This window comes from Homarus americanus, unplaced genomic scaffold, assembly GCF_018991925.1.
Source record: "Homarus americanus isolate GMGI-L3 unplaced genomic scaffold, GMGI_Hamer_2.0 scaffold7498, whole genome shotgun sequence".
Lineage (NCBI taxonomy): Eukaryota > Metazoa > Arthropoda > Malacostraca > Decapoda > Nephropidae > Homarus > Homarus americanus.
Window position 1 is genome coordinate 665 of NW_024713593.1, and position 18,055 is coordinate 18,719.

General features: G+C 40.2%; 1 protein-coding gene across 1 annotated transcript; it reads left to right on the plus strand.

Annotated features, from left to right (window-relative positions):
• Positions 1 to 276: 276 nt before the first annotated feature.
• LOC121872274 (glutamate-rich protein 5-like) lies at positions 277 to 798 on the plus strand (the record flags this gene model as incomplete). Its single annotated transcript, XM_042374950.1, has 1 exon — positions 277 to 798. A coding segment is annotated over exon 1 (522 nt), but the record flags the coding sequence as incomplete, so codon positions are not given.
• Positions 799 to 18,055: the final 17,257 nt, after the last annotated feature.

Consider the following 18,055-nt stretch of genomic DNA (forward strand, 5'->3'; position numbering starts at 1 on the left):
AACGTAAACTTTGTGTTGGATAAAATTGCAGATCTGGAAGACCTCCGTTACCACAACATGACTGTAGTACAAGGATGTGCGTACCTACGGCAAGAGGTAAAAAAACTGATAAATATCCCAGACAATGAGATATTTTTCTATTATTCCGCCAAGTGTGGAAGACAAACTAAGGAGGGGTACGCCAGATTTGAATATGTGGTGTATCCTCCAGTGTTATTGAGGAGATTCAAAATAGCCTATCAAAAAGAATGCTTCAATACAGAAACAATTTGCATAATGCAAGATAATGCAAAGAAAGTATGGGGGGTCATCAACCAATGTGTTGATTCCTTCTCCTCAACAAGTGACAGTCCCCAAATGGTTACCGAAGCCGGCGGTCCCCAGGTGGCCACCGAAGAGGAGAGTCCCAAGGTGGCCACAGAACAGGAGCGTCCCCAGGTAGTCACCGAAGGGGAGAAAACCCAAAAGGTCACCGAAGCCAGCGGTCCCCAGGAGGCCACCGAAGAGGAGAGTCCCAAGGTGGCCACGGAACAGGAGAGTCCCCAGGTCGTCACCGAAGGGGAGAAAACCCAAATGGTCACCGAAGCCAGCGGTCCCCAGGTGGCCACCGAAGAGGAGAGTCCTCAGGTGGCCACAGAACAGGAGAGTCCCCAGGTCGTCACCGAAGGGGAGAAAACCCAAATGGTCACCGAAGCCAGCGGTCCCCAGGTGGCCACCGAAGAGGAGAGTCCTCAGGTGGCCACCGAAGGGGACACTCCCCAAGAAGTTGCCCGTAGTGCTGCTGCCCAAAAGCCCAAGGCCAATAGGCCTCCTCACCAGGCCAAGAATACCTTGGTCCCAGGGGCCACAGGTAATCTCAAATCAAAGGCTGAGCACCCAACCAACAGGGTCGCTGAAGCCCGTAAAGCTGCTGCCCAACAGGCCCGGGCTAATAGGCCTCCTCACCAAGCCAAGAATACCTTGGTCCCAGGGGCCAAAGGTAATCTCAAATCAAAGGCTGAGCACCCAACTAACACGGTCGCTGAAGCCCGTAAAGCTGCTGCCCAACAGGCCCGGGCCATGGCCAAGGAGCGCCGCCTGAAAACTGCTATGAAACAAAAGTGATTAATAATCTACGTTGTTTTCTTTTTGTTTATGTTTTTGTGAAAACTAAAAATAAAGTATAAATTAATATTATTTGTATTTTTACTCCACAAATAACTTATAAAGCATCTCCTGCATACAATTCTTACTGCACTTACTTATATCACATATATACAGGACTGGTAATACCTGGGTATAAATAACACTTTAAAATAGCCCAACTCTCATACACAAACATATCACTCACCGGGGTATTCTGTCTTGCTGTCCAAGCATTTTCCTAGTTTATGGCCAACAATACCAGGGATAAGACTTTGTTGCATTTGTGTTTGTGTGTGTGGAGGGGGGGGGGGTGTACTGCACGGTCACTTGTTATCAATACTTTTAAAGATCACGAGATATACACTACAGTTAGTGTAAAATGAATATGATAAAATACAACGAAATATATATAATAAGAATATTTAATAATAAAAATAATTAATAATTATTATTATTATTATTATAATTATTATTATTATTATTATTATTATACATCACATCTGAGCATTTACGAACGCTAAAATTCTAAACATATTATGTAACAACTCGTACATTATAAATATAATAAGCTTTCAGTCCACATTGACACTAAATTAACAACATTCATTTAAATATGAAAGGACTTAGACACTTTGGAACAAATAATTAAAAAAAAATAACAAGTGGGCTAAAACAGCACTTAAATCAAGGAGATTTAAAGGTCCTTTGATTAAATCTTTGAATAAAATGGTTAATATAATTATTTTACCAATAAAAAATTGTTCAATATAAAATTTTGACTGAAAAGTAATGAGCAAAAGCTTATTAAGTTTATTTGTTGTAATATTGTTTGAGGACTCACCGATCGCTGGTTGATGACGTCATGGCTTCACGTCGCAACACACACACTCGCCACCACTTATCTGTTTTATTTTACCACTAAATCATTTTAATGTATCACTTTTTCTCACTTTGAACAATTAAAGGTGTATATAGTATCGCTCTATATTACAAGTACTAAAATTTAGTAGGTAACTTCTTATAGAACGTTGCCAGCGATCACTGGAACAAATAAATGGACAACGGCATTGTTTTCGTCTCCTATTACATTCCTTTGCTTCATAATCCACTGAATATCATTTCAAAAATTCCTCTGAAGGTTGTTTCTGTAAATTACTATTCTGGGAAAGTCACACAAGCACAGAATAACGGTAATTCAAGAGCAAATTATTGTCACTATTGGACACTGGTCGACATAATGGCAGAGTGAGCGGCGGTACACCTTTTAAATGCCTGTGAGGTGACCGAGTATTTAAAGCTCCTTGGCTGTGACGTTGAATTTAATTTATATAATTTGAACTATTATTATTTTTCTGTAATATTGATTATCGTATAAAATAGAAAAAAGTTATGATATTGTGAAATGATAAAGGCGCAGCATTTTTCGCCAGACGAGTTTGTTTACATGACGGTGACGGTGTATTGCAACAGTGTTCTTTAATATTTTCTACAGTAAGTGCTTGTGCAAAATTTCTAATGTGACAATACGTGAACATAACTCTAAAGAATATTATGAAATATGAATAAAAGATTGAAAAGACGTAAAAAAAAAAAACTAAGAAAGGAGCGAACAAAAAATTTACATGTTTATGACATCTTTATACACAACGACCTTTTGAGCAGCTAATCATAATAATCTTATATTAAAATTTACCTTCTCTAATAATTACTGTGACTATGTGTGTGTGTGCGTGTGGGATTATTTTTTACAAACATCTGAATGTGAAGCCATGATGTCATTAGGTTCCGACGTCACCACGATATGAAGTCATTCGGATGGCCCTCGGTAAGTACATAAGCAGTATTTTTTAATAGCTAGCAACTATTAATCTTACTTTATGTCACTTTACTGTAATTTAATGATATGTATGACCTTTCTATTTACATAAGTAAGAATTATTTCATTAAGGGAACAACTGACTGGGGTAATTTTCTTTGTTTTCTCATTACATAGTTCCATCTTTTTTTTTATTAACTCCACCAAAATGATAATAATTACCACACTAGTTGACAATTAAGAGGAGGAGGACCGAGCGTGTTGAGGCAAGGAGCACCACAAACCTCTGACCCTGAGGAAACTTGACCACTTGTGATGTTTGACAGACAGACCGACAGACAAACCGACAGACCAAACAGACGTGAACAGACAAACGAACCGGGCAGAACAGACAGACAGACAGGCCAACAGACAGACCGACAGACAAACCGACAGACAGACCGACAGACAGACAGACAGACAGACAGACAGACAGACAGATAGACATAAAAAAGGAGATGAACAAGAGACAAAGGGAAAGTGTGTAAAAGGCAGAAACAAAAATAAAGAAGAGAGAGAGGGGGAGAAAGGGGGGGGGGTAGAAAAGGAGAGAAAATAAAGATTTCCAATAGTAAGAGTTAAAATGTGTGTGTGTGTGTGTGTGTGTGTGTGTGTGTGTGTTTGTAAAAGCTCATATATATGTGTACTCACGTGTCTGTGCTTGGTCGTGGTTGGTTATACATGTACATAAATAAATAGTTGAGTGCGTTCGTGTTCGCGTCTGTGTATAGGTTTATATGTGTGTGCTTGCGTGTGTGCTTGCGTGTGTGCGTGCGTGTTCGTTGGTCGCTGTACACATCCTCCAAATATGCAAATTAAGAGAATCAATACCGCCTGGAGACAACGATGGGAGGCGGGAACTATCTGCAACACAACAATACTCCACAACTTGGCACCACACGAAGCTGTTGTATCTCCGTCGGGAAGCGTTTCAGTGGGAGGTTTCCGGCAGGCTGGCAGGTAGGGAGAGAGGTAGGAAGGTTAAGGGGAGAGATGGAGGGAAGGAGGCATGTAAGGAGGGAAGGCATGTAAACGGATAGTAAAGGAGGTAGGTAGGTAGGGAGGCTGGCCAGTAGGAAGGGAAGTGGATGGGGAAGAAATAAGGGAGGGAAGAAGAAGAGCTCAGGAAAGGAGGAAAGAAAGGAGAGGGGGGAAAGAGAGGAAGGAAAATTAAATCAACATTCAAACAGACAGGCATGCAAACAAAGCACGGGGGAGGGGGGGGGTGTCGCCAAGCGGACAGAGACCTCGAGACGTCCCTGCAATTGCAATATCACCTTACAACAGCGACGGAATACGTAGGTTGGCTGCAATTGTATGTCCTCCCATCCAACTTGGCTGCTAGCGAGACAAGGCTTCCTGGAACAGTGCGCAGCATGGACATGAAGCCTTCAGGGTCATTGAAAGTCATGGGATATGTCATGAACAAACCAGTGTCGTCTCACCTACCTTGGGAGACGAGAGTGTGTGTGTGTGTGTGTGTGTGTGTGTGTGTGTGTGTGTGTGTGTGTGTGTTAATGATGTTGTGTGTGTGTGTGTGTGTGTGTGTCTGTGTGTGTGTGTGTGTGTGTGTGTGTGTGTCTGTGTGTGTGTGTGTGTGTGTGTGTGTGTGTGTGTGTGTGTGTGTGTGTGTGTGTGTGTGTGTGTGTGTGTGTGTGTGAGAGAGATGAAATGGTGGCCTCATTACATATAGTGTAGTAAATGTCACATGTGAGTCAATCGTCCCATTTTCCATAAATAATTCAACACCGACTCTTGGTAATAACTTAATGGTAGAGAAAGTGAACCGCGGGCCTATGTAATCGTAAATTATCTAACAAGGGAACGTTTTACCACACGAGAGTAAAGGAGAAAGTACAGTGGGCACGCCTGACTGACTACACCACGTAGCCTGTAGAAACTTTGAGAACTTACCATTGCGAGAGTAGAGGAAGAGTTTGGCAGTCACGAATAACAAAAACGTGATGAAAGGCAAAAATTTAAAATTTGAATAAAATGAAGAAGCAAACGAAAAATTATAAGCGAAATGTTTCTTCGATTGTTAAAAAGCTCTGAGTAATAAATGAAGACGAAGAATATACTGTAAGTCTCAGATTGTTTCAAATTAATTTCAAACGTGAAAATGTGATTCTGCAGCAATTGAAGTGACCAGAGACAGAGTTGGTGCAGAGCTGTCGCTAGGGGCTGAGGTTTTACGATTTTGAGGAACGAATTGAGAGAATATATGAAGATATTACAGAGATATATGTGTTAGAGAGACATGTAAATAGATCTCAGAATAGAATAATATAGAAAAATATAGAAAGCGATAAAGGGATAAAGTTGAACAGATAGCCAAACCGCAAAGCTCCTGCAAACATTAAAAAAAAGTTGATCACAATCCCCTATATTCAATTTCTCGAAACCACAAGAGTTGAAAGCCAAGTCGCGGACCCACAAAGGATGCTGACATGGCTGACCTGATAGCAAGAGAGAGAGAGAGAAAGTAATTTTCGCCGCTCGGTGTCACATCTAAGAGTTGACTCTCTCGACTTGTCTCCGCCCTTACCCCTCAAACTTCTCCCAACTTCTGCTTGCCTGCACGATAATTCCTGCTACTTCCCCTACCACCACCACCATCCATCCCTCTCTTCTCCCCCTCCCCCACTCCCTCCCGTACTTCCCTCTTCGCCAACCTCAAGGACCCTCACCACCGCCGCCAACCAACTTTGAGACAATTACGGTGAAGGGGGGAGCAATGGCTTGTGAGTAATAGTCCGGCTTGTTTGACTCTGTGTATGTGTGTGTGTGTGTGTGTGTGGCGGGGTGAGGGGTAAGGTACTTGGGCAGAGAACCACATCACCCCCCCCGCCGTCGTCTTATTTGTGTCTTGTGGATTATTACGATGTTAAGCGTAAGGGAGGTAAAAGCGGAACAATGATTACCCGAAGATTCTGAGACTTCAAGATTGCGGGTTATTTAAGTTTTAATTGGTGTGGAATTACCACTGAGGAAAGTTGAGTCGGCGGTGTTTTTTATATTTATTTTTATTGAATTATAATCGGTACTGAGAAAGAAATACTTGGCTTCTTGTTTGCCTCCGTGACGAAAGAGAGAGAGAGAGAGAGAGAGAGAGAGAGAGTAAAAACTTCGTGATTCGTTATGGATATGTACAAAGTAACTCTATATATCCTTTAGGAGAGAAAAAAACACTACCTCCCATGTGAGATATCTCTCATTCTCTCCTGGGTGTGGAAAGGACACACCCCTATCTCTCCTTCTCTTGTACATATTAGAGTTTATACATCTCTGACCTGCTAGTTAATTCTCTGGATAATAAACACACGGGAACTTTTCTTATGGGTGAAATTTAGAGCAGTCTGCTAAACCTTCACAGAAAAAACACGTTCTTGTCTGACTCTAGGGAGACACATTTTGAGGAGTCTGCACTGAGCTGAGTAACGCCACCTCAAAAATGTTCATCTTGGCTTTCTCTTCTAATTTTTCTTCCTCTTTCTCCTTCTTTCTCTCACCTACTCTTAAATTGGGTTGGATGACTGTGTGTGTGTGTGTGTGTGTGTGTGTGTGTGTGTGTGTGTGAATTTCAGTCTCAACCAACTTCTGTCACTTTCTACATCCTTCTGTCACTTCTCTCCCTTACCTTCTCTTCTTCTTTTTTCTCTTAGTTAACCCAAACAAAGAAAAAGAAAAACGTTGTCCTCTGTAGTAAGAGAAAACAAATTTCCTTCAGAATGTAAATTAATTTCGGAGAAAGATGTGTAAATCTTATACTCTTCGATGTATTAGTAACCATCAACATTAAAAACATAAATTCAGACTTTTTTTCATATATCAAGTACAACCTCACAAAAGACGTTCTTTTTTTATTACACATATATATTAATGCTAATTCAAATAACTGTATTGATTTTAATTACTCTTTTATCTTTCATAGCTATTAAAAGTTATTGGACTTGTTAAAACTTCATACAACTACAAAGGACAAAAAATTACGGCTGTTATTGGATTTCAGGCTCTAGGGAGAGGCATTACAAAGTATTGTTGAGGTTCTTTTACAAGGCCGTATATCCAGCCCGCCTAGAGCAGTTTTGGGGTCTCAGTGGGATTGGCTCGAGGTCTGTGACTTGTGTAAGTTTCGGCTCACTATGCCGGGGTCAAGGCGTGTTTTCTCGTCTGTGTGATGGCCACTTCTGACTCTTTATCATCTCTCCAGTAGATGGCATCTCCTGAATCCCACCCCTGCCTCTGTTGGATTTCGAATTTTATGAACAAGTGGAGTTATCAGGGATGTCATTGTGAAAGGAATTAACTCATCGTCATCAAGGGGTTAATTCATCGTCCTCAACGGGTTAAATCATTATCATTATGGGATAAGATCATCGTCCGTGAGGGGTTTAACATAATCCCCGAGGAATAAATCATCGTCGTCGAGAGGTTAAATCATCCTACATCAGGAATTACGGAATGTTCTTTTTTTACTTATGAACAAAAGCTGAACAAAATCTTCAACGTCACGACAACAAAGAGTTTGTAGGAACAGCTTTACATCAACACACTCAGGCGAGGAAGCAAAGTAAATAAGTCAATAAACAGGTGAATAGATTTCCATGCAGAGAAATCCTCGACACACAGGGATAAAGGAGAGATAGAAGGGGAAGAAAGAAAGAAGTGAGAGTGGAGAAATGGGAAAGGAAAATGAAAGGAGAAGAGTGGAAAGTGGGAGAACAGAGAGAGACAGGTAGCAAGAAGAGAGAGAGAGAGAGAGAGGTATGTCTGGTAAGTTGAAGGATACATTAGCGTGTACTGTACATTATTAAGGCGAGTGTTATTGTGGTGATTTGGTGTGTCTGGTGGTCGAGCTGCTGGTGCCTTTCCTTAGTGAAGTTTTTGCGTGTGTCTTTCTCTCTTTATTACTTTGAGTATCTCTCTCCTTCTATGGTTGTTTTTTTCTGTTTGTCTCTACGTTTGTTAGACTGTTTTCTTCTCTATCTCTCTCTCAGCACACACACACACACCTCTTCTGTCACTACATCCCCACCTCCTCATTCGGTTTCCATTCTTTGACAGTCATTTCTAATCCAATAGCATCAGTGAGTGGCTGTAGGAAAGACGCTCCTCAAGTACGCATAAATGGATTAAATTTAATTTATACCTAAAATTTTCTACAAGAGAATCCCACCGAAGACATTCACTACCTCACAACACATTCGTTATTCTATTCCGAAATAAAAGAAAATGTGATTAACTTAGGCGGCGCTATGATGTACTTCACTACAGTTTTATTATCTGTAAGAAAAACCACTTGTTATAGTAATAAGAGGTGTAATGTGTGAATTTGTGTAGCGATGTGTTCTTTTTTCGTTCTCCTCAACGATGAAGGAGTCGTCTTCTCTGCCTGTCTGTCTGTTTGTGCGTCTGTTCCTACACTATGGATGATATCTTGTGGCTTATGGCGTATATTTTTTTTGGGGGGGGGGGCGGGGGTGATAATTTTCTACCTTGTGGATGCCATTCTCTATACACCTGCTATTTTTTCTTTATTGTTTTCTTATTTTTTACTCTATTGTTCAAATTGTATTTTTTCCCCAACTGCTAACACATTAAATCTTACCTTTCTTAATACACCACTTCCTCCATTCCGTATGCATTCAGACTGACATCGATTCTTCTTTTCAGCATTAATTTTTGCTTTTCTCTGACCATACATTCTCCCAAACTCTATCACTGATATTTGTGTTGCTTGCTCCGAATCTCCCACTAGCACAGTGTCATCTGTAAACAGAAGATGACTCACCTCCCATTGCCTTCCCATTTCATTATTTACCCAACTTGCACCCTCTGTCCATTACTCTAACTTTCCCCTCTCCTACTATCCCGTCCATGAAAGTATTGAGCAACTATGGCGACGTTACAAATCACAGATAAACTCCAAAAGATATAGTACTTCACTTTCCCTGTACACATATGAACTGATTGCATCAAGTTTCCAGATATTTTCAATACCTTCCACATCGCTTTTCTACCTACTATTATTATTATTATTATTATTATTATTATTATTATTATTATTATTATTATTATTATTATTATTATTATTATTATTATTAACACAGCAAATAGGTGTTGTTTCCTGTTGTTAAATCACAGCCTCGCCTTTGCTGAGTTTCGTAAAATCGGTTCAGTGGTTTTATAGATATTTGTTTCAGACACACACATACACATTAAGGAGGCAATTACAATGCCTCCTTTCTCTCTTGGGACTGAAATACTAACCAGGAAGAAATTTCCCCAGACGCCAAAGGTAATCTGTTAGAGTGAGTTTGATGCTTTCAGAGGAAGACATCTCCTGCTATAAAGCATCATCTGATCTGTTTAGCATGACTGAGACACCATAAATCAAGATTAACTTCATTTTGCACCTAAAACAGTCTTTTGATCTAGTACAAAAGCTAAGGTGAAATAGTAGGAGAGGACAATATAATTATTTCAGCTAATTCCACAGGTAATATTTTATGGTCATAGCTCGTAACATAAATCCAGAATTATAATTTGTTTCTGGATATTATCATTAACTTATCAATACTTCACTATAATTTAATTGAGACTTTATTGATTTTTTTATATATTTTTTTTTAACAAGGAACAGAATTATTGCTGTCTGGGAAAGGATATTGAGTTCATTACCCGTAACTTAGTGGTGTTTGTGTATGGTTATATATAGTCAATAATACATATGATGATGTTAAAAAGCTCCTAGAATGAACTACAGTATGTGAACCGCTGTTAAAACTTTGTCGTAATTCGTAATCGTGATCCTAAGTCTGACGAATGTTTGAAGGAAGGCCATGTGTATCACACCAGATTGGTATTTAAAAAACTTGTATTTTTTATAACCAGATGACCGACAACTGGGTGAGGTGTCACAGCCCAGTCGAGTATTTCACAAAAGCTCTTGGCTAAGTGAATGTTTCGCGTTGTTGTTCCATGAAAAACGTTCACTAGAAGCAACACTCGTCTCTAGTGCAGCACAAATTTAACTCCAACACAAAAGTTTCAGGCAAAAAAATAAAAACAAAAGGAAAATGACGCAAGGAGAGTATAAGCATTTAGAAACCATCGAATGTTTTTAGTTTTTACCTGGGCTGCGGGAACATAGGAGAGTTTTAAGCATCTGATTTGCATAATGCATGAGTTTTAGTAATAAGTAATGACAGCGAGAGCACACCAGCTGCACATTGTAGGCTTTACGGAGAGCCTGACCTGGGTCTGTTATACGAGGTGTGGGCTCTCCTGGGGGGGCAGGGTGTTCGTCCTCATGCTAGACTTAGTAAAACATGTGATTATTTGTAGTTTCCGGGTTACTGTTACACTGTGTGGGTAACCATGAGCCCCTGCGATATGGTGTAACGTCATCAATATTTATCTCCTCTTGAAGGTAACAGACATGTCATTATTGTGGATTTTCTTCCTGTTTTCCTCTTCATTCTTTCATTTTTTCTTTCATTCTTCTTGGAGATAATTCACAAACCATCGCCATTTCATCAATCTTGAGCTAATTAATTTGAAGTTTGAAATTTAATTAATCTTAATTTCTCTTTTTTTTAATGTTATACAGCAAAACGTTAGATTCACTAAATTACATATGTATTTAAGTTTCTCTGTTTATCCATATTTAGACCAATCATGTTGTAAGTTGTTATGATAGACCACCTTTACTATTTTTTTCCATTTTACAAGGGTCAAAGGTCACCGACGAATCATCTGAGTCTGAATGGAGACAATATCATGACGTCTTCAATTCCCACATATGTTACTATATATCTGAGAAACACACACACACACACACACACACACACACACACACCACACACACACACACACACACACACACACACACACACACACACACACACACACACACACACACACACACACACACACACACACACACACACACACACACACACCACACACACACACACACACACACACACACACACACACACACACACACACACACACACACACACACACACACACACACACACACACACACACCACACACACACCACACACACACACACACACACACACACACACACACACACACACACACACACACACACACACACACACACACACACACACACACACACACACACACACACACACACACACACACACACACACACACACACACACACACACACACACACACACACACACACACACACACACACACACACACACACACACACACACACACACACACACACACACACACACACACACACACACACACCTTATATATTGCGTTCATTCTGGTTTATCCTTGATTTATCTACACTATCTTTACTTTTCTGTTTTCACTAATTTTCTTATTTTTGTAATAATCTATGGAGACAATATGACGATACAAACAAAATATACTCACATAGTATCAGTGATGTCTTTATTTTTATTATACACGAGAGGACTAAAAGATGTATATCTCACTCGACAGTTGTAGCAAAATGGTCTCATAAACACATACCATTTGAGGGGACAAGACAAACCGAGAGCCGGATCTGAGGTATTATATTTAAGCTCTTTTTTTTTCTTTTTTTTTAGATTAGCTTAGGTTAGATTAGGTTAGGTTAGATTAGGTTTAGGTTAGGTTACGTTAGGGGTAGGTGGGTTAGGTTTGGTTAGCTGAGAATGGGTTCCTGCTCCTGTTTATTTGCTCACCTAACCTGTCCTCTAACATAGCCTTTACTGCCCAACTTAACTTTGCCAACATCATCGTCACCTCATTACGATTTTATAAGCTTGATTGGGCTAGCTGTGATTGCCTTTGGGCATGGTGTCCCGGTAGTCATCAAGCAAATTTGAAACCGGATGTTCTGCTTATCGCCATTCACCTTTTATAGAGTTGGAACTGGACGTTACAAGTAGGACTTCCAAGCGACCTGAAAAAGGCAGGATTCTTATTCCCTTACATTACCCTAACATACTCGTTAACATACCCCTAACATAAGGAACACTACCGTCTAACATTACTCTACCTCTAACATAACCTAACCTAACGTACACTACCGTCTAACATGACTTAATCTACCTCTAACATAACCTAACCTACCCTCTAACATAGCTTACCCCGGCCTAACATACTGTATAACCAACCTTCACCAGGCCGAACTCACACACACACACACACACACACACACCTCTAATACGATAAATCGACCCTGGAATCTTGCCGGAGACCAGTTATATGCTTTAGTGGTCTTCGGCGATAGCAAGAGAGAGTCACCCACTGGAGTTGGCTGGTACTAAGCCTCTTTATCTTCACAGTATCTAATATTCTGGCATCCTTATCGCGTGTCTTTTAAAAGCTCTCGGAACATTCCTACACTCCCAACTTTTACCAGCCAGTGAAAGTCTGTACGTTTTTCACTTTTACAGCTGTTATAAGTTCTGTAAACTCTGGTAGGTTCATGTAACTATTCTCATTTTCGTTGGACGCATAGGAAAAACGAGTTGATTGTTAAGCACACTTGGTGATGTTTGTTAGTGTGTGTGTGTGTGTGAGTGTGTGTGTGTGTAGGAAGGGAAAATACGTTGTCATATAACTACTGTTGTTTCTATTCCAAACTCCCCTACCGCTACCACAACTGTTGTTATTTCTCTTACCACTTAATATTTTAGAGGTTTTGTTTTACAACTCCCACTACTTTTATCACCATCGTTATTGTTATGACTGTTGCTATTATTTTACTAATGTTTTGGGGGTGCGGCGACCCAGTGGATATATCTCGTCTCTCTCTTTTAACATAGCAAAGTAGTTTTATTACTATAGCACCAGTCTTATCTCTTTTGCTACATATGATCAGCATACAAAGATGAAGATAATTTATTCCATCGGCCTTTCTCTTTATTTCCCAGCCAATTATATAGTTAGTTACCTGTCTTCTCTTTCTTTCGGATTACCTAATCAACAAAATTTCATAAGTCCTTCTCTCTGGCAGAATAGAAAAAGGACAAATTTAATAACTCCTTTCTCTCTACCAACACCATCAAGACGCAAGAACGTAAGATTAAATCACTCCTCTCTTCTACCAGCATAGCAGAATGGCAGATTACATAGTTCCTTCCTCCCCGGGCCTGCTGAGCTGCCAACAACGGCCGGGGCTGTACTTGCCATGCCTCACGCAAGAATGTCATCCACGCCGGACGGGCACCGCCTCCACGTGACCAGTGACAGGGAGGCGACGGCGAACGCCAGAGAGAGAGAGAGAGACATATACAAGTATATACACGATAGATAAGATATATTTATGTGTGTTCACCTTCACATATCGTTTGTTCGTATCGCTCTCGATTCCGTTGCCTCCAGAAAATATAGAAAGTTGTAGATACGTACATATAACCTTACTATAAATTTAACAAAGTAAAATCAGAATATATAATTTTATATAGTAACATTAATTTATGGCGTCATGATTTGTTGCAACATCATAAATATCCAGTTATTTCCATACTAACCAAAGCCATAAAAGCTTCATTAATATGTACATAATTTATGATAATGACGGAACAGTTGTGATAGACATACGACCCGAATCATTTTTATTTTCAGCTGCTCTCGCGGTCAGCCTTTCATCTCTGCTCACTACATCTTGCGTCACCCTCGTTGGTGCTCCAGCATCTTACCGTCTTCTTTAACGGCTTCCATTCCTTTCACCATTATATATGAATCGAGAGAGAGAGAGAGAGAGAGAGAGATTGGTTTTTCAATGAACCTCTCCTTAGGTCTTTGGCCTTTCAGTCACTTGATCTCCAATAAACATTCTGAGCAGCTCTCCAAATCTCCAGTAATCTTGCCTTCTCTTTCGCTCCAACTGAAGATGGGAGAACGTATAAAGTTATGGTACAGTCTCAGAGCAATTTTTACTTCATATTGATAGCTTTATTGTGTTGCAGCTTACGTGAGGCAGGTAGGTACTTCCTCACGTCCCCAGATAGAGATATAGTTAAAGAAGGAACATGAATCTACCCCAGTATTTGTATGAAGACAGACTAAAAGGCGTGCGTGAATATGAAGATAACGCCAGGCGCTGTATAGCTCCATTGCTGGCGCTGTTTTTATGGCACGGGCCTTTGAAATCTTAATACCGGGTCTTCTATGCACCTTAATGACTGTGTGTAGGGTAGGCACGTAAGCTATCATGGGTTACCCAAAGGTCGTGAACGAGTGTATAATACAAAGGCAGGGTAAACATGAGACTGTTTGTAAACACACACACACACACGCTGCGTCCTTATGGCAATGCAAGAGGTTTTTTGTTCCTTTTGTGTACACTGGTGAGACGCCATTGACCATATGCTGTATAATTTCTTAATTTTGTAAACCTCTTTCTTATTCTCATTTTTTCTCTCTTTTTTCTATCTGTTTATATTTTGGAGAATACTTTGTCTTGACGGGTACTCACCTTGTAGGCAGGTCAGGCAAGGCTTTAGAAATGTTAACTAGTTTCAGCTTTCAAATATGTTTACTGTATAGAGGCAAACAGTTAATTATATGATAAACATAAACTTTAAGAAATACCCCTCACAAATATTAAGATAGTCTGTAGAAATAATAGACAGGAAATAAGATGTGGCATTATACTAAGGGAATAAATGTTTTCACGTTAGATCATATCAAATTAGGTTAAGTTATATATAAATTTTGACGAAAGGTTAATGATGATGTTTCCTTAACCACCAAGTGACTGTACATTAATATACACTGTGGTTTGTTGAAGGTACGCCATAATTTGTCCTAAGAGTGGTAATTGGAAATAAGTTCTTCGTTCTTCGTTGAAAAATTTAAACTTTAATAAGAGTTGAATGACAAAATATGTTTAATAATAGTAATCTTGACACTGTCGAACTGAAAAGTTAACATCCGACCAATATGTTATAAAATGTGTAAAGCAGAGTACAGCACTAGGGAAATGTAAACGAACAACAGTATCTGGCATGAAAAGTACAATTTGAAAAAAAAATGTTGTGCATAGGTGTTAATTACACAACGTTTCATGTTTTTAGGTGTTGTAAACAGGTGGTCGTATTTCTTATGAAAATTTATCTTACTTTTTGAAAACAAAGATGAAATGAATATAGGAGCAACCATCTGTCTGAGTGCTGTGTATTATATAATTTCCTTACCAATGTGTGTGTGTGTGTGTGTGTGTGTGTGTGTGTGTGTGTGTAACTGCAGTTTCTTAATTCTAAATGCCAAATATGTTGTATGTGTCTGGAGAATGCGTAGACTATATAATTTCACATATTTCAAACTATAGTTAGAACTTTAACAGTGTTCAGGAATCATTTAAGCTTACATGGAAGTTTTATGTTTCCTAATTAGAACTATAGACACTGAAACGAAAAGAGCATTTTGCAATACGTAAAGTAAACGAAGACGTGTGTATGAAATATTTATCATTTTGTGTTAATCTCTCTCTCTCTCTCTCCTCTTTTGTTTCAAAATGCCAGGCAAGTTGTATTCCAGCCGGGCGGAGAACAACTTCAAAGACTCTTTACATCGTCTTACAAACAATTTGGACAATATCTCCGTAAAAGATTTGCATGAATGTTTTCATTTACATTTTTAAGGTTTTAAAGCCAGAGGCGCAAAGTAATGCCACTTACATCCAGGATAATTACAGAAAGTTCCGGGGAAGTACTTACATTTTGTATTGTGACTGCTTGGTGGGTGCGGGGAAAGTGCTTTCTTGTGTTTCACCAATTGTTGTGTTGTGTGGAGATGCGTGTTCCTTTCCCTGCGTCCTAGACAGTAACGCAACGAAAGGTTTACCGTACTATGTGTTGTCATCTAGTGTGGGAGAACTAATAATAATAATAATAATAATAATAATAATAATAATAATAATAATAATAATAATAATAATAATAATATCATCATCATAATCATCAACAGATAATGAATATAATTCCAGAAAGACGAGGTACAGTGCAGTATTTGAGACGTCTGACAGCCAATCCAAATTCACCTGTATTCTTGTTATACAGTGATGGGCCACCTGACTTAAACTTCTTAAAAGGTATCCACAACTCCCAGGGCAGGTTGCTTTATAACTCTCTACACACAAGTAATGACCTTCAGTTGGTCTTGACTCTTGACAGTGAAGTAAACGATGCTTAAAGCGGGTTTTGTTCGCCGCTTTATGAATATGTGCACAGATTTGAAAGCCGTCAAGAGGAGCTCCCGAGCCTTGTTGTAATTCTCCAGTATGAGATGAACGCACCAAATACATATAGCTTAGTTAGATAAATAGGGTAATTAAAAAAGCGGCTTTGTAATTTTTTATGTTTATGTATATAAAACAATCTTTCTGGGAGAATTATGAGGTTTGGATATATATCTGGCAGGATACGCCGCTCGGAAATGATTATTTCTTCAGGCGATTGTGTCTAAAAGAAGAATAGATAGAATTAGGGAAAAATCGAATATGGCAAAAATGCAGCTACTGTGAATGGCACAAGTCATGCACGACGACACACCACGACTAGTCTAGTCTCGGTCATGGATGGGACAGACATGCACGACGACACACCACGACTAGTCTAGTCTCAGTCATGGATGGGATATGCGCGACGACACGACTAGTCTGGTCTCCGGGGTCATGGACAGACATGCACGACGACACACACCACCACGACTAGTCTGGTCTCCAGTCATGGATGGGACGGACTTTTTGACGACACCACGACTAGTCTGGTCTGGTCATGGATGGGACAGACATGCACGACGACACCGACTAGTCTGGTTTTCGGTCATGGATGGGACGAACCAAACTGTAGTCTAATAGTCTCTCCAGTGTGGATGGGACGACACCACGACTAGTCTGGTCTCTCCAGTCATGGATGGGACAGACATGCGATGACTTACCTACGACTAGTCTAGTCTCCCAGTCGGATAAGGACAGACGGCCACGACGACACGACTAGTCTCCCAGTCATGGATGGCACAAGTCATGCACGACGACACACCACGACTAGTCTAGTCTCGGTCATGGATGGGACAGACATGCACGACGACACACCACGACTAGTCTAGTCTCAGTCATGGATGGGACAGACATGCACGACGACACACCACGACTAGTCTAGTCTCGGTCATGGATGGGACAGACATGCACGACGACACACCACGACTAGTCTAGTCTCAGTCATGGATGGGACAGACATGCACGACGACACACCACGACTAGTCTAGTCTCAGTCATGGATGGGACAGACATGCAAGACGACACACCACGACTAGTCTAGTCTCAGTCATGGATGGGACAGACATGCACACAAAACTCCAGAGAATATGTGAGAAATCCATTCTGACCTTTCAGTTACCCCGGGAACAAGAGACTCCCCTCAAATATTGACAGTGAGATAGAGAGCCAAGATATACACCTGACTGTACAAGTAGACAGTCCATGCCTGTGTCTGCCAGCCTGAGTCTCTCAATTATTTACAGATTATGTGGGTCGCTGCTAACATGATGTTGTCAGGTGTCAGCAGAGTGAGCACCTCTTTCATTCAGCCTGTGATGGTCAGCGGGGGAGGCGATAAGTGTGATAGTAGGGCTCAAGTGAAGGTGCAAAAATTCTTTTATATTTTCCCTTAATCTTACTGTACTTCTGCGTATGAACAGGGGTCCCTACCACGGCGCCAGAAGAGCAACAAAAGCAATCCTAGGTTTTGTTTTATTTCACACAAAGTCCGATCGTTCGTCTTACGTTTAAGCAACGTGAACCTCTATCGGAGATTGCCCGTGCTAACTGTGTGGTCGTAATAGCATTTTACCGACTCGAACTAGGAAACACGAGGTCTACATACAGTATACAGTGTATATCTCAACAGTCCATATACACACGGACTTCCAAATACAAACAATACCTCACTAGTCGGGAATCGAACCCTGGACCTCTATGCCGTGGTAGCGACCCTTGTTCACACGCACACTGAAATTCCACTGTAGGAGAAGATAAAATACACAATAAGAGGATCACTGTATTTTTCAATGGTGGGTTA